This window comes from Thermobia domestica, chromosome 16 (genome assembly GCF_964235325.1).
Source record: "Thermobia domestica chromosome 16, izTheDome1.hap1.1, whole genome shotgun sequence".
Taxonomy (NCBI): domain Eukaryota; kingdom Metazoa; phylum Arthropoda; class Insecta; order Zygentoma; family Lepismatidae; genus Thermobia; species Thermobia domestica.
In genome coordinates, this window is record NC_137469.1 from 18,174,159 (window position 1) to 18,190,713 (window position 16,555).

General features: G+C 37.3%; 1 protein-coding gene across 1 annotated transcript in view; it reads right to left on the bottom strand.

Annotated features, from left to right (window-relative positions):
• LOC145672936 (very long chain fatty acid elongase 7-like) overlaps positions 1 to 16,555 on the bottom strand; it is a 198,979-nt gene that overhangs the window by 105,095 nt on the left and 77,329 nt on the right. The window contains exon 3 of the mRNA XM_081742163.1: positions 1,205 to 1,395. Coding sequence (XP_081598289.1) covers positions 1,205 to 1,395 — 191 coding nt within the window. The remainder of the gene's footprint in view (positions 1 to 1,204; positions 1,396 to 16,555) is intronic.

Sequence of the window (16,555 nt, forward strand, 5' to 3'; positions counted from 1 at the left end):
GTTGTTACTTTGTATTCCTATTCCTGCGAGATGCATCTTAAGGCCGTCCGTATATTAACCAGTAGGGATGCGCACGAGACGAGTTGAGACAGGATTTTCCTGACAAAATTCGAGTCGAGACACGGCTCTTCCAATAGAGAAATATACACTTTTCGAGTCGAGACATCACTTTTACAGTACATTTTCGAGACAAGACAGTCACAAATCTTAGTCTCGTGTACATCCCTATTGACCAGGACAGGGCATCCGAACCGAGGTTCAGCACTTTGAGCTATTCAACAAAGGCTCGTGCTGCATAATCACTTGAACACATGCTGGACAAAGGCCTCTCCCAGACTTCATCAATGCAGTCAAGCCCTCTCCTGTCTTCTTCCACTGGTTGACCCTAGTCAATATGCTGCCTTAATATTTTCCTCCCAATAGGGGGGTTTCCAGTTAAAATTTTTGAAAACGTTACTACTTGGTTCCATTCTGACGACACAACTTGCGCCTTCTAGATGTACGACCCTAACAATGTTAGATAAACAATGCAATTCCTCGTCATAAAGTCTTCGATATTCCCTTCCTTCTTGGGGTAAACTTGAAAAACAAAATCCCGATGATAAGCACCATTGCGTACCGCCACAAAAAACCTGCTTAAATTAATTCACCTAAAAATCAAAATTAAACATTATAACAAGATAATCTTAAATATACTTGCAATTCTAAGAATGTCTACCACAACCCTTTACAGCAAAATCTTGTAAAATGGAAAAATGAAATGAAATCTTGAAGTTTTAAGTCCTACGGAGATGGTAGTGGTGATAAATGAATGGAATGGTGCAATGAAGAAAGTGGGAGAACCCCAAGAAAACCCCACGCACACGGTGTTTGTCCACTACAAAGAACACTTAGCGCGAACTGGGATCGAATCAGGGACCCCACGCACCAGAGGTGAACGCTCTACCACTGAGCTACCGTGGCCTTGGAAAATCTTGTAGTTACGCCAACGAAGGGAAATGAGCACTTCTGTTTACAAGGCTACATTTCGTGGTCTTCCTGAGATGTAGCGTCTGAAGTTTAGTTCACTACGCTTTTTAAAAACTTAGAATAATACAAAACACAAAAATAAACTTTCTGATCCACTACGATTTTTTTTTAAGTACAACCAAACTCTCAACACATATTAACCTATCTTTTAAAAATGATTTAACGTTTTACTTACCTCCCAGAAGAGCCATATACTAAAGACAGTCTGTAGAAAGTTGTAAATGACAAGGGTATTGCGAAGGTCGAATGGCTTTCGATTTTCCATTAATTTTGGTCCTAAGCTTTTTGCAAAATACACGTAGAACAAACATATGGACAGAGTTGGGAATGGACTACTCATCATGGACCAGTGATTCACTCTCGGATCTACAAAAAAAGAAAAGCAAAAATAATATAATACAAATCTATTACATTTACTTAACGGTCTTCACTACAGCGAACTTTAAACTACCGCTAACTTTAGAGTTTTTCTGTAATATATTCAAAATAATTTTTTTAAAAAAAATATTGGAAAAGCAGAAACGCAGTAAACTAGACAATACGATTTTCCATGTGATACCGTTATCACAACTCATCTATCTGCTTTCGATTTGCAACTGTAAATAAATTTAGTATTTTTTGCGGGTTCTGTAAATAGCGGCATACGAAAAGCAGATAGGTGAATTGTTGTAAAGGTATCACATGCAAAATCGTATTGTCTAGTTCACTACGTTTCCACTTTTCGAATATTTTTATTTGTTTTGAAGATTACAAAAAACTCTAAAATTAGCGGTAGTTTAATTTCGCTGTAGTGAAAACCCTTAATTACAAGCAGCCTAATACAGATTAGTTCAATTCGAGCTAGACATCGATAACTCGAATTTCTCGATAACTCGAGGTTTTTACATTCCCTTGAAATTTACATAACACTCAATATTAAAATAACCTTTACAAGTAGAATGCTAAAAAATAATTGCAACCTCGATAAGTCGACTTTTTAGGGTTTTATAATCATATTTTAAAACCTTGGTAATTCGAACTTTCGTATATGCAAACCTCTACAAGTCGAAGTTTACTTCTGTAAGTCGAATTTCTCTTTACGTAACCTCCATAACTCGAAGCTATAGCTCTATACTTTTATGTAATTGTCATTGTTGTTAATTTGTACTGTAATTGTGTTTCATTCGTGTCTAGATCGAACCCTCCCCTCTCTTTCACATGTACAGTGCCAAAATAACACATGTACAGTATTTTATTTTTAGGCCTACTAGTCGTCATCTTTAATTTAAGAAACTTTCAGGATTCGAAAATGAAATGAAATCTTTAAGTTCTATGTCCCATAGTTTTACCGGCTAGACTAAAGGAGACTGAAGAGAAATGAAGGAAATGGTAGAATAAAGAAAGTGGGAGGAAACGGGAGAACCGAAAAAACCCACGCACACGGTATTTGTTCACCACAAAGCTCAATTGGCGCGAACTGGGATCGAACTAAAGACCCCATGCACCAGAGGCGAATGCTCTACCACTGAGCTATTGCGGCCCCTTTCACAACTTCGAGTTTCAGAGGTTGAACGAATAAAACTTTGGAGTTATATTGACACCTTTAAGAGTCCTTATCACTGCGAAATTAAAATACCGCTAATTTTACAGCAATTACGTGATATCTTCAAATAGATAAAAGATAATCAAAATGTGGTACAAGAACGCTCAAGAGAATATTATTTTGCATGAGGTACCGTTGTCACGAGTCAGCTAGTAGCCTTCCGTTTGCAGCCATTTAGAAACGCGAAAATAAATGTCGATTTTCTAAATGGCTGGAAATCGAAAACAGATAAGTGAGTCGTGATAACGGTTTCTTATGTAAAATAATAGTCTAGGGAGCTCTTGTTCCATATTTCGATTATCTTTTATCTATTTGAAGATATCACATAATTACTGTAAAATTAGCGGTTTTTTAAATTTCGCCGTGAAGAAGACTCTTAAGGAATTGGGTTTCTGGACTTTCGGCATCTATCGCCATGCTAGTCCGTCACGTATGAGGGATGATGTCCTTCAGCGATCACACTATCCGAGGAAAAGGGAAAAAGAAAGGATTGGGGAAGGAAAGGAAGCGGCCTGTGACTTATAGTTAGGTACCATCCCGGTATTTGCCTGGTGTGAATGAAAACTCAGGAAAACCTCACTTAAAATGGCTGGTTTGAAAAAGCTTTAACACTTTTTTGGCCGAAGTGTCTCCACCGCCAGGGACGTACGCAGGGGGTGGGGTCCGGACCCCAGTCCCCCGAAATTTCGACTTTTGGGTAAATTTAGCCTAATTTTAGGGGCAATTTTAGGAATTTTAATATAAAATATCCTCATATTGAGTTTGGACCCCTCCTGAAATAAATTCCTGCGTACGCTACTGTCCACCACAAATACTTTTTTTTTTTTTAATGTATACTAATATGTCACTAATAATAAAAATATGAAATTTGCATCGGTGGACAATCTTGAAATTCAAGCTCTGCAAAATCTGAGGGATGTAGGAATTAATATTTCTGTGCTTTCGGCATCTATGGCCATTTAGCCCGTCACGTTTTGAGGGATGATGTCTCTCGGCGAGCATACGATCCGGAGGAAAGAGAAGGAAGAAAGCGGCCTGGGACCTATAAGTTAGATACCATCCCAGCATTTGCCTAACGTGAATGAGAACGATCTCATTCATAGTGGCTGGCCTAAAAGAGCGTTTTACATTTTTCGATCGAATGTCCCCAGCGGGAATCGAACCCGGAACCGCTCGCACCGAAAGCGAGAGCATTAGCGACTACATTACGCGGGGCCACTCTGCAAAATTTGAATGACATTACTGAATAGAAAAATAATTTAGTTCCATTTTAGTATTGTATTCTACCGATGGACTAGTATTTTGAATCCAGAGCACTGTAGTTTAAAGGGGCCAGACTACTAAATATTTTTTTTCAAAAGCTAACAATTTTTCTTTTGCCTGTTTTTCGTAAGTGAAAAGAGATAATGAAATGTAACTTACCTCAGTAATAGATAATGTTATTCTACATCTGAAAATACCAATCGGAAGAATTTTCAGCGTTGTCATCCATAGAAATTACAGTGTGACCAGAATTTGAATTACCCAAAAATCTAGGTTAAGGCAACGACTAGAAAAATTAACTCAACGGTAATTGATGACTTATGCTGTGTGTTCCTTGTTTACTACTTTTTAAGTAATATTTGTATTTATTTTTACTAACTTATTTATTTTGTAATAACGTATGTAAGTTATTAGAGAATAAATATAAATATTATTTAAAAAGTAGTTCACAAGAAACAGAGAGCGTGATAAGTCATCAATTACCGTTAAGTTCATTTTTCTAGTCGTTGCATTAACCTAGATTTTTGGGTAATTCAAATTCTGGTCACACTGTAATTTCTATGGATGGCAACACTGAAAATTCTTCCGATTCGTATTTTCGGGTGTAGAATAATATTATCTATTGTTGAGGTAAGTTACATTTCATTATCTCTTTTCATTTACGAAGAACTGACAAAAGAAAAATTGTTAGCTTTTGAAAAAAAAATAGTAGTCTGCCCCTTAAGTTGACTATCCAAAACAGTGAACAACTTCAATATTATTAGTCGTATTCGCTACTTTGAATACGATATTACAACTGAAAATTAATGTATATAGGAGTCATACAAATATGTTATTTTCATAAGGACTCTCTTTTGACTTTTAAACTAAGTAAAATCCATCATAAAAACCTCTTGTAGAAGTACTTTAGAATGTTAAGTGGAAAAATTAGTATTCTCTCAAAAAACTACAATAACCTACAAACACGCTCCGTGAACGCACTGCAGAATCAAAATTTCTGAAACTAAATATTTATGGGCACTTTCCTTGTCCTTCTATTTGACTTGTCACGGCAAGAATGAATTTGATTATATATTTTTCGTTGTATACATTATTGATAGATTGTATGTTCACACGGTCGGACACGTGTGTGTGTGTGTCATTCGCCACGACATATGACATTGACAACTGTAATTCATACCCATAGGTTTGTAACCTTGTATTTTCTTTAAGATTCTTTTTAGCGAATACCATACGAAAATACCAGTCAAGGATACGTACACCAACAACTTTAAAATAACCTTTATTAGCTTCCCACAAACGCTAAATTTCATTGATATGGTGGGCTTTGTAACAATTTCCACTGACGTTACCAGGACTGTACGCAGTAAAACTTCTCTTGTCTCTGCCCCTATTCAGAGGCATCATTTAGGGGGGTAGGGAGGGGCAATTGCCCCCCTGAGTTTGAGATTTCCATAATTTTATGAATAAAATAGTAGTAAATCAGTGAAATACGCGAAATTTTACTTATATCAAGGGGTCTTGCCCTCCCGAAGCAAAATGTAAAATTACGCTCCTGCCCCTATTGCTAATTTCATACTTCGGTATTTTTATGATCATGGCCCAGCTTTTTCATAATCCCCCTTCCCCCAAATAAAGGTAATTTTCACGGTGAGTGTGAAAAATAATTGAGATTTCAACAGATTTATAGCTTTGATGGTCCGTTCATGTGATGTAGGAAAAGAGAATTTTAAATTCTACTTCATTCACTAAAAGGACAGTTGGTTCAGATGTACTGTATGCACACCCGCCATACCATTCAACGCATCCAGACCAAATTTTAAACTTAAGGCTTTTGAGACTCTCCAGAACATGTTTTCGAATTTTATTTCTACTCCTAAAATAGGGTGGTTTACTGAAGAATGAAAATCATTTTTTTTTTTCAATTTTGATGGAAACTCCTTTAATGAGTGTTTATTTCATATATCGATATTCCATGAAGAACCACTTCGCATACAACTGAAGAAGTAGAGGAAAATTATGAGAAAATAGAGAGAAGAGAGATGCAAGATAATTGTAACGGAAGATTTCAATGCAATTATGGGAGAAAAACAGGAAGGTAGTATCGTATGGTTCAGACGAAAGAGATCAAAAGGGAGAGAGACTGGTAAATTTCTGTAGACAGAATTTACTAGTAATTGAGAACACTTAGTTCAATCAGCGCAAGAAAAGAAAATATACAGAGAAATCCTCAATTGATAGCCGAAGATATCGAATAGACTATATTATGATTCAGGACAGATATCGGTAGGTATAGCTTGAAGAACGCGAAGACCCTTCCCAAGGCCGATATTTTTTTCTGGTCATAACTTTGTGCTGGCCGAAGTGGATATTCAACTGAAAAATTTAATCAGAAGGAAAGCAGGTAACGAAGTTGAATACTGAAAAGGTAAAAAGCGAAGAAATAATAAATATTTTCATAGGAAACTTCGAAGGAAAGTACTCAAACGAGAATAGAATAGTAATAACAGAAAGTTGGAGCATATTAAACTCTGCATACAGCAAGCTGAAGAAGAGTAAAGTAGAGCTAACACAAAACTAAGAAACCATGGGTTACGTTACAGCAGTGGTTCTCAATCTCTTCTGAACGGCGATTTTGTCCCGCGAAGTTCTGGCTAGACAAGATTTCGTCCTGCAAGGTTTTTGGTCAGACGAGATTTCGTCCTGCAAGGTTTTTGGTCAGACGAGATTTCGTCCTGCAAGGTTTTGGTCAGACGAGATTTCGTCCTGCAAGGTTTTTGGTCAGACGAGATTTCATCCTGCAAGGTTTTTGGTCAGACGAGATTTCATCCTGCAAGGTTTTCGGTCAGACGAGATTTCATCCTGCAAGGGTTTGGTCAGACGAGATTTCGTCCTGCAAGGTTTTGGTCAGACGAGATTTCGTCCTGCAAGGTTTTTGGTCAGACGAGATTTCATCCTGCAAGGTTTTTGGTCAGACGAGATTTCATCCTGCAAGGTTTTCGGTCAGACGAGATTTCATCCTGCAAGGGTTTGGTCAGACGAGATTTCGTCCTGCAAGGTTTTGGTCAGACGAGATTGTAGACCGCGAGGTTTTGTATCCAACTCAGTTATCATACTACAGTTATCTTGCTAGTGCCACAAGAGTTTCATTAGAGTATTTCAGAATAAATTTCACCCTCATAGCTGATGTTCTTTTTCAGCATATTTTTTTGACATAAAATAAACTCCTTTTTCTAGATCTTCCTATATATGATGTTTTACAGACACGTATCACTGAGACCTATTGGTTGAAATAGGTTTCATGTTTTAGAATTATTAATTTTGTTTGGTCATTCACTTGCACTGATCATTCACCTTGCTATGTCTAATATGTGTAAGCACGGAATGTTAAAGTAAAAAAAAAAAATAATCTAGTTTCACTTCCCACGCTTACTTTCCAAAGGTTAAAAAGAGCCTTCATATTTGTAATTTTGCCGGCGAAAGTGAATTTCTTTAAACAATTAGCATTTCGTTTCTTCTACATCCACAACTGCTTTAAAGCCACTTTTTCAACGAACAAAATTAACATTCAAATTCTAATAAGGCAGTTAAGAAGAAGGAAAAGGGAAATTAAGAAAAGAAAAACGCTAACTTTCTTTGAGGAATGTGTTGTAATATGCAGAATCTTATGCACTTTCTTTTCAAAGTATAATACAAAAGGGTATATATTGTGCTTAGAGACTTGTAAAAATGTCCTTTCTTTGCTTGAGTATGCTATTTTTTTCTCGTTCTTTGCGATATTTCGATTAACTTTTAACAAGAAAAAAAAACTCATCATTAAAATTCTAAAAGATATGTAAACAGTTAAATGACACAGAAAGTACGGTAGTCTGTAAACATCCATTTTTTTAATTTTTTATTTTTTTATTGTTATTTTCTTTAAAAAAAGTTAATTTCTCTGTTGTGATTTTTTTTAAAGATTCTCCGATTCACAAAATATACATATATCTGCCAAACAATTAACCCAAATCTCAGAAGGATTTGCTTCCTTTTAAAAAAATATTGTTTTTCACAGAAAGGTGAGTCTAGAAACATGGATATACTTTTGAAAGAGAATTTTATTTTAATTAAACTTAATGTCTTGCAACTTACACTATAATAATAGAAGTTACAAGTATTTAGTGTGTACATATTTTCTTCAGTACCTGGGAGTAAGTATTGTTCATTAGTGAAAATCTATATTGTACAAAGTGAAATTACAGTAAAAGCAACGGTAGGAATCACAAAAGTTTCAGAGAACAAAAAGCATATTTTGTTGTTTATTGAAGAAAGGAGTACGAAAACATTTGTGTTTCACATTTTATATATATATATATATATATATATAGGATGATCAGAAACAAACTACAAGGACGGTATTTCCAGAGTTTCGTCTATTATAGAGGAATGAAGAGAGTATATGATAATTTTAACGTATGGAGTTTGGCAACTGTGCAGAGTTTTAGCCACTCGCCACCTAGGTTCTATGTAAACACAAATGGCGACTCATTTGAAACCCTGATCTCGCGAAGAAGTCCGCTTAGTTATTCAATTTCTGTGAGCGAAACATCTAACCGCGGCTAAAATTCACCGGCAGCTGGTAGAGGTTTATCGAGATACTAATGTCTCGTCAGTATGTCACAGAATAGTGTCGAAACTTTGCCGCTGGCAGAGGAAACATTACCGACGAGGAGCATAGTGGTCCAACCAGCACGACATCAACAGATTTGAACACAGCTGGGACATCATCGACCATCCTCCCAATGGCCCGGACTTCGTTCCAAGCGACTTTTACGTGTTCCTGCACTTGGAGCACCTAGGATGCCGAGAAAATAGAAGACGTTACGACATTCCTTTATTTAGGAATTTTAATATCCTCGGACGGAAGAAAATAATAATAAAAAGACTTAAGTTGAAGAATAGCGCAGGCTAAACAAACATTCAATAGAAAAAGAGGATCAAGTAATGTGTCGAACGTTCAGTAAGGATTTATTAAGACTCTGGTATGGAGCGTGGCTCTTTACGGATCAGAGACGTGAACATTGAGAAAAGCTGGATTGAAATGTGGTGTTGGCGCAGAATGCTGCTCATATCATGGACCGAAAGGAAAAGGAATGAAGATGTACTAAAGGAAGCTAATAAAGGACGACAGATCATGAAGATAATACGAAAAAGAAGAAATCGCATGTTTGGCCATCTGATTCGGCACTCCGATTGGATCACCGTGTTGATAGAGAGAAAGGCAGAAGGAAAACCATGAAGAGGAAGACCAAGGATAGAATATCTAGATGCAGTTACGAAGAAGAGACCTTATCAAAATATAAAACAACTCTCCCAATGAAGAAAAAAAAGTTTTAAAATTTTTGTTGCCCACAAACCTATGGTTGACGTGATAAAAATTATTGATTTTATTACTCTATTGCGAGCAGTAGTTATAGATGCACTACTGTGAGTATTGAAATGAAATGAAATCTGAGTTTTACGTCGCACGGTTATGCCGGCTAGGCTAAAGGAGACGGTGATGATGAGTAATGAATGAAATGGTGGAATGAAGAAAGTGGGAGGAAACGGGAGAACTCCGAGAAAACCCACGCACACGGTGTTTGTCCACCACGAAGTTCACTTGGCGGGGGCTACTGCGAGTATTGAATTCGCGTCGTTTGGAAGTCCACCGTAGCTTCACACTGAAACGAAACTCTCTTGTTTTTTCTTCGCAATTAGAGGGATGAAGAACTGTTGTCTTCCATAATGAAATTAAAAATACTAAAGTAAAATGCCATGAGCACGATGTTGTCCACCACAAATTTACTTGGGTGGGGATCGAACCAAGGATCCTACGCTTCACAGATAAGCGCTCTACCACAGCCAACGTATCCTAGAGTAGCAATCAAAAATGAAAATAATATGGTATTGGACCACCCCTACTCAGTTCCCTCCTCGTACATTGCTACACCCTGACATACTTTTGCAAACTCTCAACATAAAATTCAACTTAGCTTCTTTCGGAAGGTGAAAAAAAAATGCCTTGGAGCTATAAAAGACAATGACACCCGCATTCTTTTGCATTGCACAGTTCTTTTTCTCTCTCTTCATGTCGCTGCAATCCTTTCCTTAACGTGCTATACGGTAGAACAAGAGAGAGAGAGTTCTCAGAGACAGAAAGAGCAAAGAATATTGCAAAATTTCTATTGCTTCTTGCTGGTGGCTGGCTAGTGTGCGTTATGAAATAACCAAACAAAAACACTTCTAACATACGATTTTAACTACTCAAGTGAAAAGTAGGAAGTTACTGCTTTGAGACATTTTTGCTCGCGGCACTTATCTACCACTACTATTATACTACGACACCACTGTTGAAAAGATTCCTCTCTCTCTCTCTCTCTCTCTCTCTCTCTCTCTCTCTCTACAGTTGTCACTTTTGTTCACACTCAACAAAACAACAGCCCACAGTAAATTATATTTCTATTCATTTCGCATACAGAAAAAGAGACACCAAATACAAAGCAATACAGTTGTTAGCTTTTGGTAAATGAAATTAAGATGGTGACAAATATGTGAAAATGTCAAGGTTCAAAGTTTGTCTTTTGTTTTTTGAAGACCATTACAAAAGCCTCCCCCCCCCTTTTTAAACAGCTGTCGGGAGGATCTTTTGAAATGAAAGTGAAATCTTGTTTATTTACTTCGTACGTGTGTGTGTGTGTGTGTGCGCGCAATGGTATATTGCAAAACTAACGACTGTTTACGATTTATTCTTATAAACTAACCGTTGAGGGAACTTAGTTCCGCAAATTCTTAATAGGTCAGCGTTACGAATTTCATGAAATTAAGATACTCTCAAAGCTATTTTCTTTCTTAACTTCAAAGAACAGACTTCAGTGGCGTAGCTCATAGTTTGAGGCAGCGGTGCCGATTTCTGTATAACTTTGGGAGACCCTTTCAGCAAGGTGACCAGACGTCCCGTTTTAGCCGGGACAGTCCCTTATTTTCAACCGCTGTCCCGTTTTTTTCTGATTCACAAACGGGACGCCTAAATGTCCCGTTTTTAAGCAAACAAGACCCAGGTGTCCCGTAATTATTATTCAAAATATAAATAGTCAATGCTAATTCTACACTCTTCCGTACCAACACTCATTGGGAGAGGGGCGGATCCAGAAGGGGGCGATCGTCTCCCCCAGAAGAGGAAAATTTTTAATTTTATATATATAAATAAAACTCATCCCAAAGTTTGGAGCCCTTAAAAGTAGCAGTATGACAACCCCCTTCCGAAAGTCTGTCCCCCGCCTCCGCATTGGGAAGGTTCAGCCGTGCCTAGAACTTCTGAATATTCAAATGAAAATTGAGTATTCTATGGTTTAAGTGGGAATTGAGTGGGAATCTGAGTGTTGAAGTAGTTAAAAGTATTGTTGGGTAGTACTTAAGTTAGAAACGCCGTGTTATTATTCTTACTTGTGTATTTTGTAAATTGAAAACACTACTGAGTCCCAAAATGCAATGTGGAAGTCCCCCCCCCCTCGTCGCCGATTCGTATGCGTCCCGTTTTTTAAAGTAAAAGTTCTGGTCACCTTGTCTTTCAGGTATGTTTTGTTGTCAGATATCTCTAACAAGATGTCAATACGGATTTTGGAGACAATGTTTAGTAGCTGGATTCCCACGTTCCCCATTCACGGAGTAAAGGGGATAAATTTCCCCACAGAATTTAAGACAATCACTCCTCCACGCCAAAACAAAACTTGAAATGACTATCTTACCCTACATTGTCTTGTAATTTTGATTCCAACGTTGATCTGCACAGAGCAAATGCCATAAGAGATAGCGAGACAAGAATAGGTACCATCTTCTCTTAACCCTGTATTCAAACCGGAAGTGGCAGAAATAAATCACTTCCGGTTTTAATGTTGAATGTTAGAGTAAAAAAGGATAATACATAGCAGTAGCGTAGCCAGGATGTGTGTTTGGGGGGGCAAGTGCTGTTATAGGTACATATAGAAAAATTACAAACAAAAAAATATATAAACATAAAAATATATAAAAAGTTACAAACATCAAAGTATCAAAGTACATTGTCGGACCTCTTTTGGGGGGGCCGGCCCCTCCGGGCCCCCCCTTTCCTACGCCACTGATACATAGTAAGAAGTAGTTTCCTGCAATCCAACGTCCTAAGAATATATTCCATTTGCACTCTAACCTACTAGAACCGGAACTAATCACTACCACTTCTGGTTTCAATATTGAGAAAAAAACTCCTTCACGTGGTGTACACGTGACACTGCTACTTGCTGATTTTTATCGCGGGCTGCTCTTTGCCCACCATTGCTCTAAAAAAAATGGAATCCTTTATGAAATTCTAAGCTAAAATAAGCTGAACACTTAATGATTCATAACAATGCACGAAATAAGATCCACACAATAACTCATCTTTTTTCTTTGAACTCACTCAGTATTCCGCGTTAGAAGATAGCTTTATCTTTATAGCAAGGAGAGAAATACATCAGGGCTCCCGGGGGCAGCTTGAGGATTTTAATTTTGGGTAGGCCCGCTCCCTCATTTATGGATACAAATACACAATTGATTGATTACTGGCACTAGAAAATTACTTTTACAATAGTGGTTGATGCATTTGTTAAATAATTATTAGCCATTAATATAAATAGTGGAAAATATATTTACTGTATCTTTTAGCGTTTATATATTTTTCAAAACCCGGCCTACCCACTAAAACCGCCACTGCACGGCTCCATTATCTAGTGGTAGTATGATAAAACCGCACAATGGACGCTGCAAGCAAACATTCAGTACTGCTGCCCTCTGCATACATTTGTACGAACTACTTATAAGAAAGAATTTGCTTCTATTGTGCTGCCAAAATGTCTTGAACCGTGGCAAAAATGCGAACTAAAGCTCACACCCCAACACACCCAAGCGTTGAGCCAATAGGGGTTCAGCAGCTGCTAAACGAGAGAGCCTTAGCGAAAGAGAGTGGTATTCCTTCAGCCGATAGCAGCGCCTGGAACGGAAGACTAGGTGTCAAGTCAATATAGTATATCTATACCGCCATACACGGCGAAATTCTCACTGCTTCGCCTATTAGTACAGAGTGATGAAGAGAAATGGGTATTTTGAATCTAAGATAAACTACACTAGAAACGTCAGCATTTGTTCGGAACCAGTGTTTAAGAGAAATGAGAATTTTGAATCTAGAATAAACACTAGAAACCTGGGCATTTATTCGGAACCGGTGTTGAAAATAAACGGGAAGTTTGAATCTAGGATAAACACTAGAAACGCCGGCATTTGTTCGGAACCAGTGCGACATGATTGGGAAGGCTTTGCCATTTAGTAATGATGGAACAATCGAGGCGGGTCTTTTCAATGTTTGCGATTTCTTTCTGTGGGGGATATATCTAAAGCAATGTGTACAGCACACATTCTGAAACAATCACTGAACTGAAACAGAAGAAAAAATGACTTGGATGCCTCGATGCATGGTTTGTCGATCATTTTATAAAGGTGGAACACGTGTTTCCGATGCCGTCTTCAAGTAGCAAAAATTGCTAATTTTCGTCTATTAAGAAAGGTGAATGACAATGAAAGCATAAACTGCAGAACACCGGAAAACACACAGACGTTGCACAAGACACTCACTCTGGGAAGAACCAGCGATCCCTAGCACAAGAGATGATTGCTATAAGACTGAATCACAGTCCCCAATTTAAAAAGTATTCTTTTTTCTGTCCCTTTCAGTTTAACGTCCCACGATTTTGACCTTTAAGCTAACTGAGACTGAAGATTAAGGCACGTAAAAGATGGCAGAATAGTGGAAAGAGAATGTGGAAGGAAACTGGAGTACCCCGGAAAAAAACTTACGGACACTATGTTATCCAGCCAAACTAACTTGGCCGGGAATCGATCCAGGGACCCCACGTACTAGAGGTAAGCGCTCTACCACTGAGTCACGCTCGTAATTCAAAAATAAATAAATAAGTAAAGTGACATTATTAATGTCATACTCTGTTCATCCATTTTTGTCATTAAATGTGTGCGAGTGTGTGTTTATTCTTGCATTTTACGTCAACTGAAGTTTATCAATTTCCCTCCGCCACCCTGTATATACTAGATCTGGCAATATTTAATTAAGAAATTTCGTTTTCTGTTTGCCAGTATGAAAAAAGCTTTGTTGGCAACATTTTACTCATATCATACATTCAAATCAATATGAATCACAGCCACGTAGGTATTTTCTTCTAAAATATTTTCTACTGTGCTGTTATTTCGCAACTATACCGGGATAGCTCTTACCCTCACTTTCTCAGATAACATTGATAATAATGGTTTTCAAGTGTCACTTTGTGTCGCCATTAAATATGAATATTAACAGCGTGCATGCTTGCTTACTTTCGTAACAGAACACACAGTATAACGTAACATCCGAACGTTATTGAAATGCTAGCAACGTAACACTTACTTCCTGTTCTAACGAAGACGCGTTACAATAAACAGCTATCTCACGAATTCAGATCGAAGACATGTACACACACACAATATATATATATATATTGTCCATGGGCGTACTGTTGTGTCTGTATGTAACCGAATGACATGTTCCGTTGCATAACAACAGTACTGTAGATGATGTCCATATTGATATTACGTAACAATTTCTTAAGAAAAAATATAATCGTCTTTGCCACCTTATTGCGTGCACTTTGGGCATGATTGATTGTGTGGAGGAATTTTAGAATCATTTCTAACATAATTAACGTGTGTTTCGTTCGTTAGCTGATTGGTCTTTTTGTGATATTTGTGTCTTCAGGTTGCGTGTATGTATGTATGTATCTCTAGAAAAGAGAAAACTATTACGCGAGGAACATACGAAACTAAAAAGAGTGGCAGAAGAGAAACATATAATCGTGGAGTGAATACGTACAAGAGAAACAGATATAGGGCGGCCGCCCAAAGGTAAAGGGAAGTATCTACATTTTGATTGTTTTGAGAATTAATTCAATGTTAAGGGAAGTATCTACATTAATGTTAATAATCAAAAATCACTTTTTTTTTTTACCGAATTTTTTAAAACAAGCAAAATATAGCTACTTCCCTTTACCTTTGGGCGGCCGAAGGTTCCTCACCTGTAAATGTAAGGAGTCAGATTTAAACCAGCATTTAATTAACCCATATAAGTCCCCCGGAACGAAAACTACCCACTTCCATATTTTGTTATTGCTAAAGCTTACATTTGCCCTCTGGGTCGTTTTCGACCCAGTATCATAATTAGCCAATGGGAGATCAGTAAAACGAAAATACACTAAATTCACTAAGAATAGGTTGAAAATTGTCTATTTTCCGAAATAAATCAAAATACAAAACAAAAAAGATAAGGGCATATATGGGCTAATAATAATGAGAAAGCTGGCGCTGGTAGCATGGCATGGAGCGCCAGACCCCTCTAAGGCGACCGGTATACTGTGAGGATTAAACTTGCATGCTGATCTCTGCATGTGTGTTTTTGTAATAATAATATAATACCTAAATAATCAAACAAATAAAATAAGGCACAGTTTAAGTTTTTTTTAGGTACCATGCCAAAAAAAAATAGCCTCACCTCAATCCAGGCCCGTATCCACGGGGGGCTAAGGCCCCCCCTAAAAGTTTCACGGTAGGTTTCCAAATGAACCATAATATGGTGGTTAAGTATAATATGATTGGGTCGGGCCCCCCTAACTTCTACCGCCCCTCACCCCTAAATTTTTGGGCTGGCTACGGGCCTGCCTGAAGCTGCTGAGAATGGTAAGCCTAAAAGGATTTTATATATATATATATATATATATATATATATATATATATATATATATATATATATATAGAGAGAGAGAGAGAGAGAGAGAGAGAGAGAGAGAGAGAGAGAGAGAGAGAGAGAGAGAAAGGCAGAGGGAAGTTCTGACTGCCAGCAACAATAAGTCTGTAAACCGAATTAAACTAAAACTAAGTCCCACGATTATGCCCTATAGCAGAGTTTCCCAACCTTTTTCAACTAGCGACACAATATGGGTGTTACTTGGATTCTCACGGCACACTTATAGATATTATTATTTGTAAATATAAAACACAGTGGTATTTTTTCTGTGATAATAGATCTTCTCACAGAGAAGAAACCTCTATCACTGGGCTTTCCCCGTGGTAAATCATTATGCTTATTTTTCATTCTAATTTAAAAATAGAAAATAATTGCAATGAAATATTGAACTCAGGTTTCCAAAACTACGCTTTCTTTTTTAAAACTGTATGCAAATTTTTACTAACTTGTAAGAAGGAAGATCACTAAATAAAGAAAGAACAAACAAATCTCTTTTACTTTTAAAACAGAAATGTAGGTAATTTGTCGAAAGCATTGAATGATATTTTAAATTTTCAAGTTACGAAATAGTCTGCAACAATAAAGAAGCAGTAATGATCATAACAATGATAAATACTTTTTTTAACTTTAGAAATGTACAGAACAGTAACCCGGTATGAAACTTAAAATTGTAGATTCACAGTAGAGGTTCATAGTAATGTGAAATACAAATATACATGTTTCCCTACGTTTTGCAATTTGACTGCTATAAAATTAATAATTTTGTTTCGATTCCTTGCGGCACACCAGCAGCCCATTCACGACACACTAGT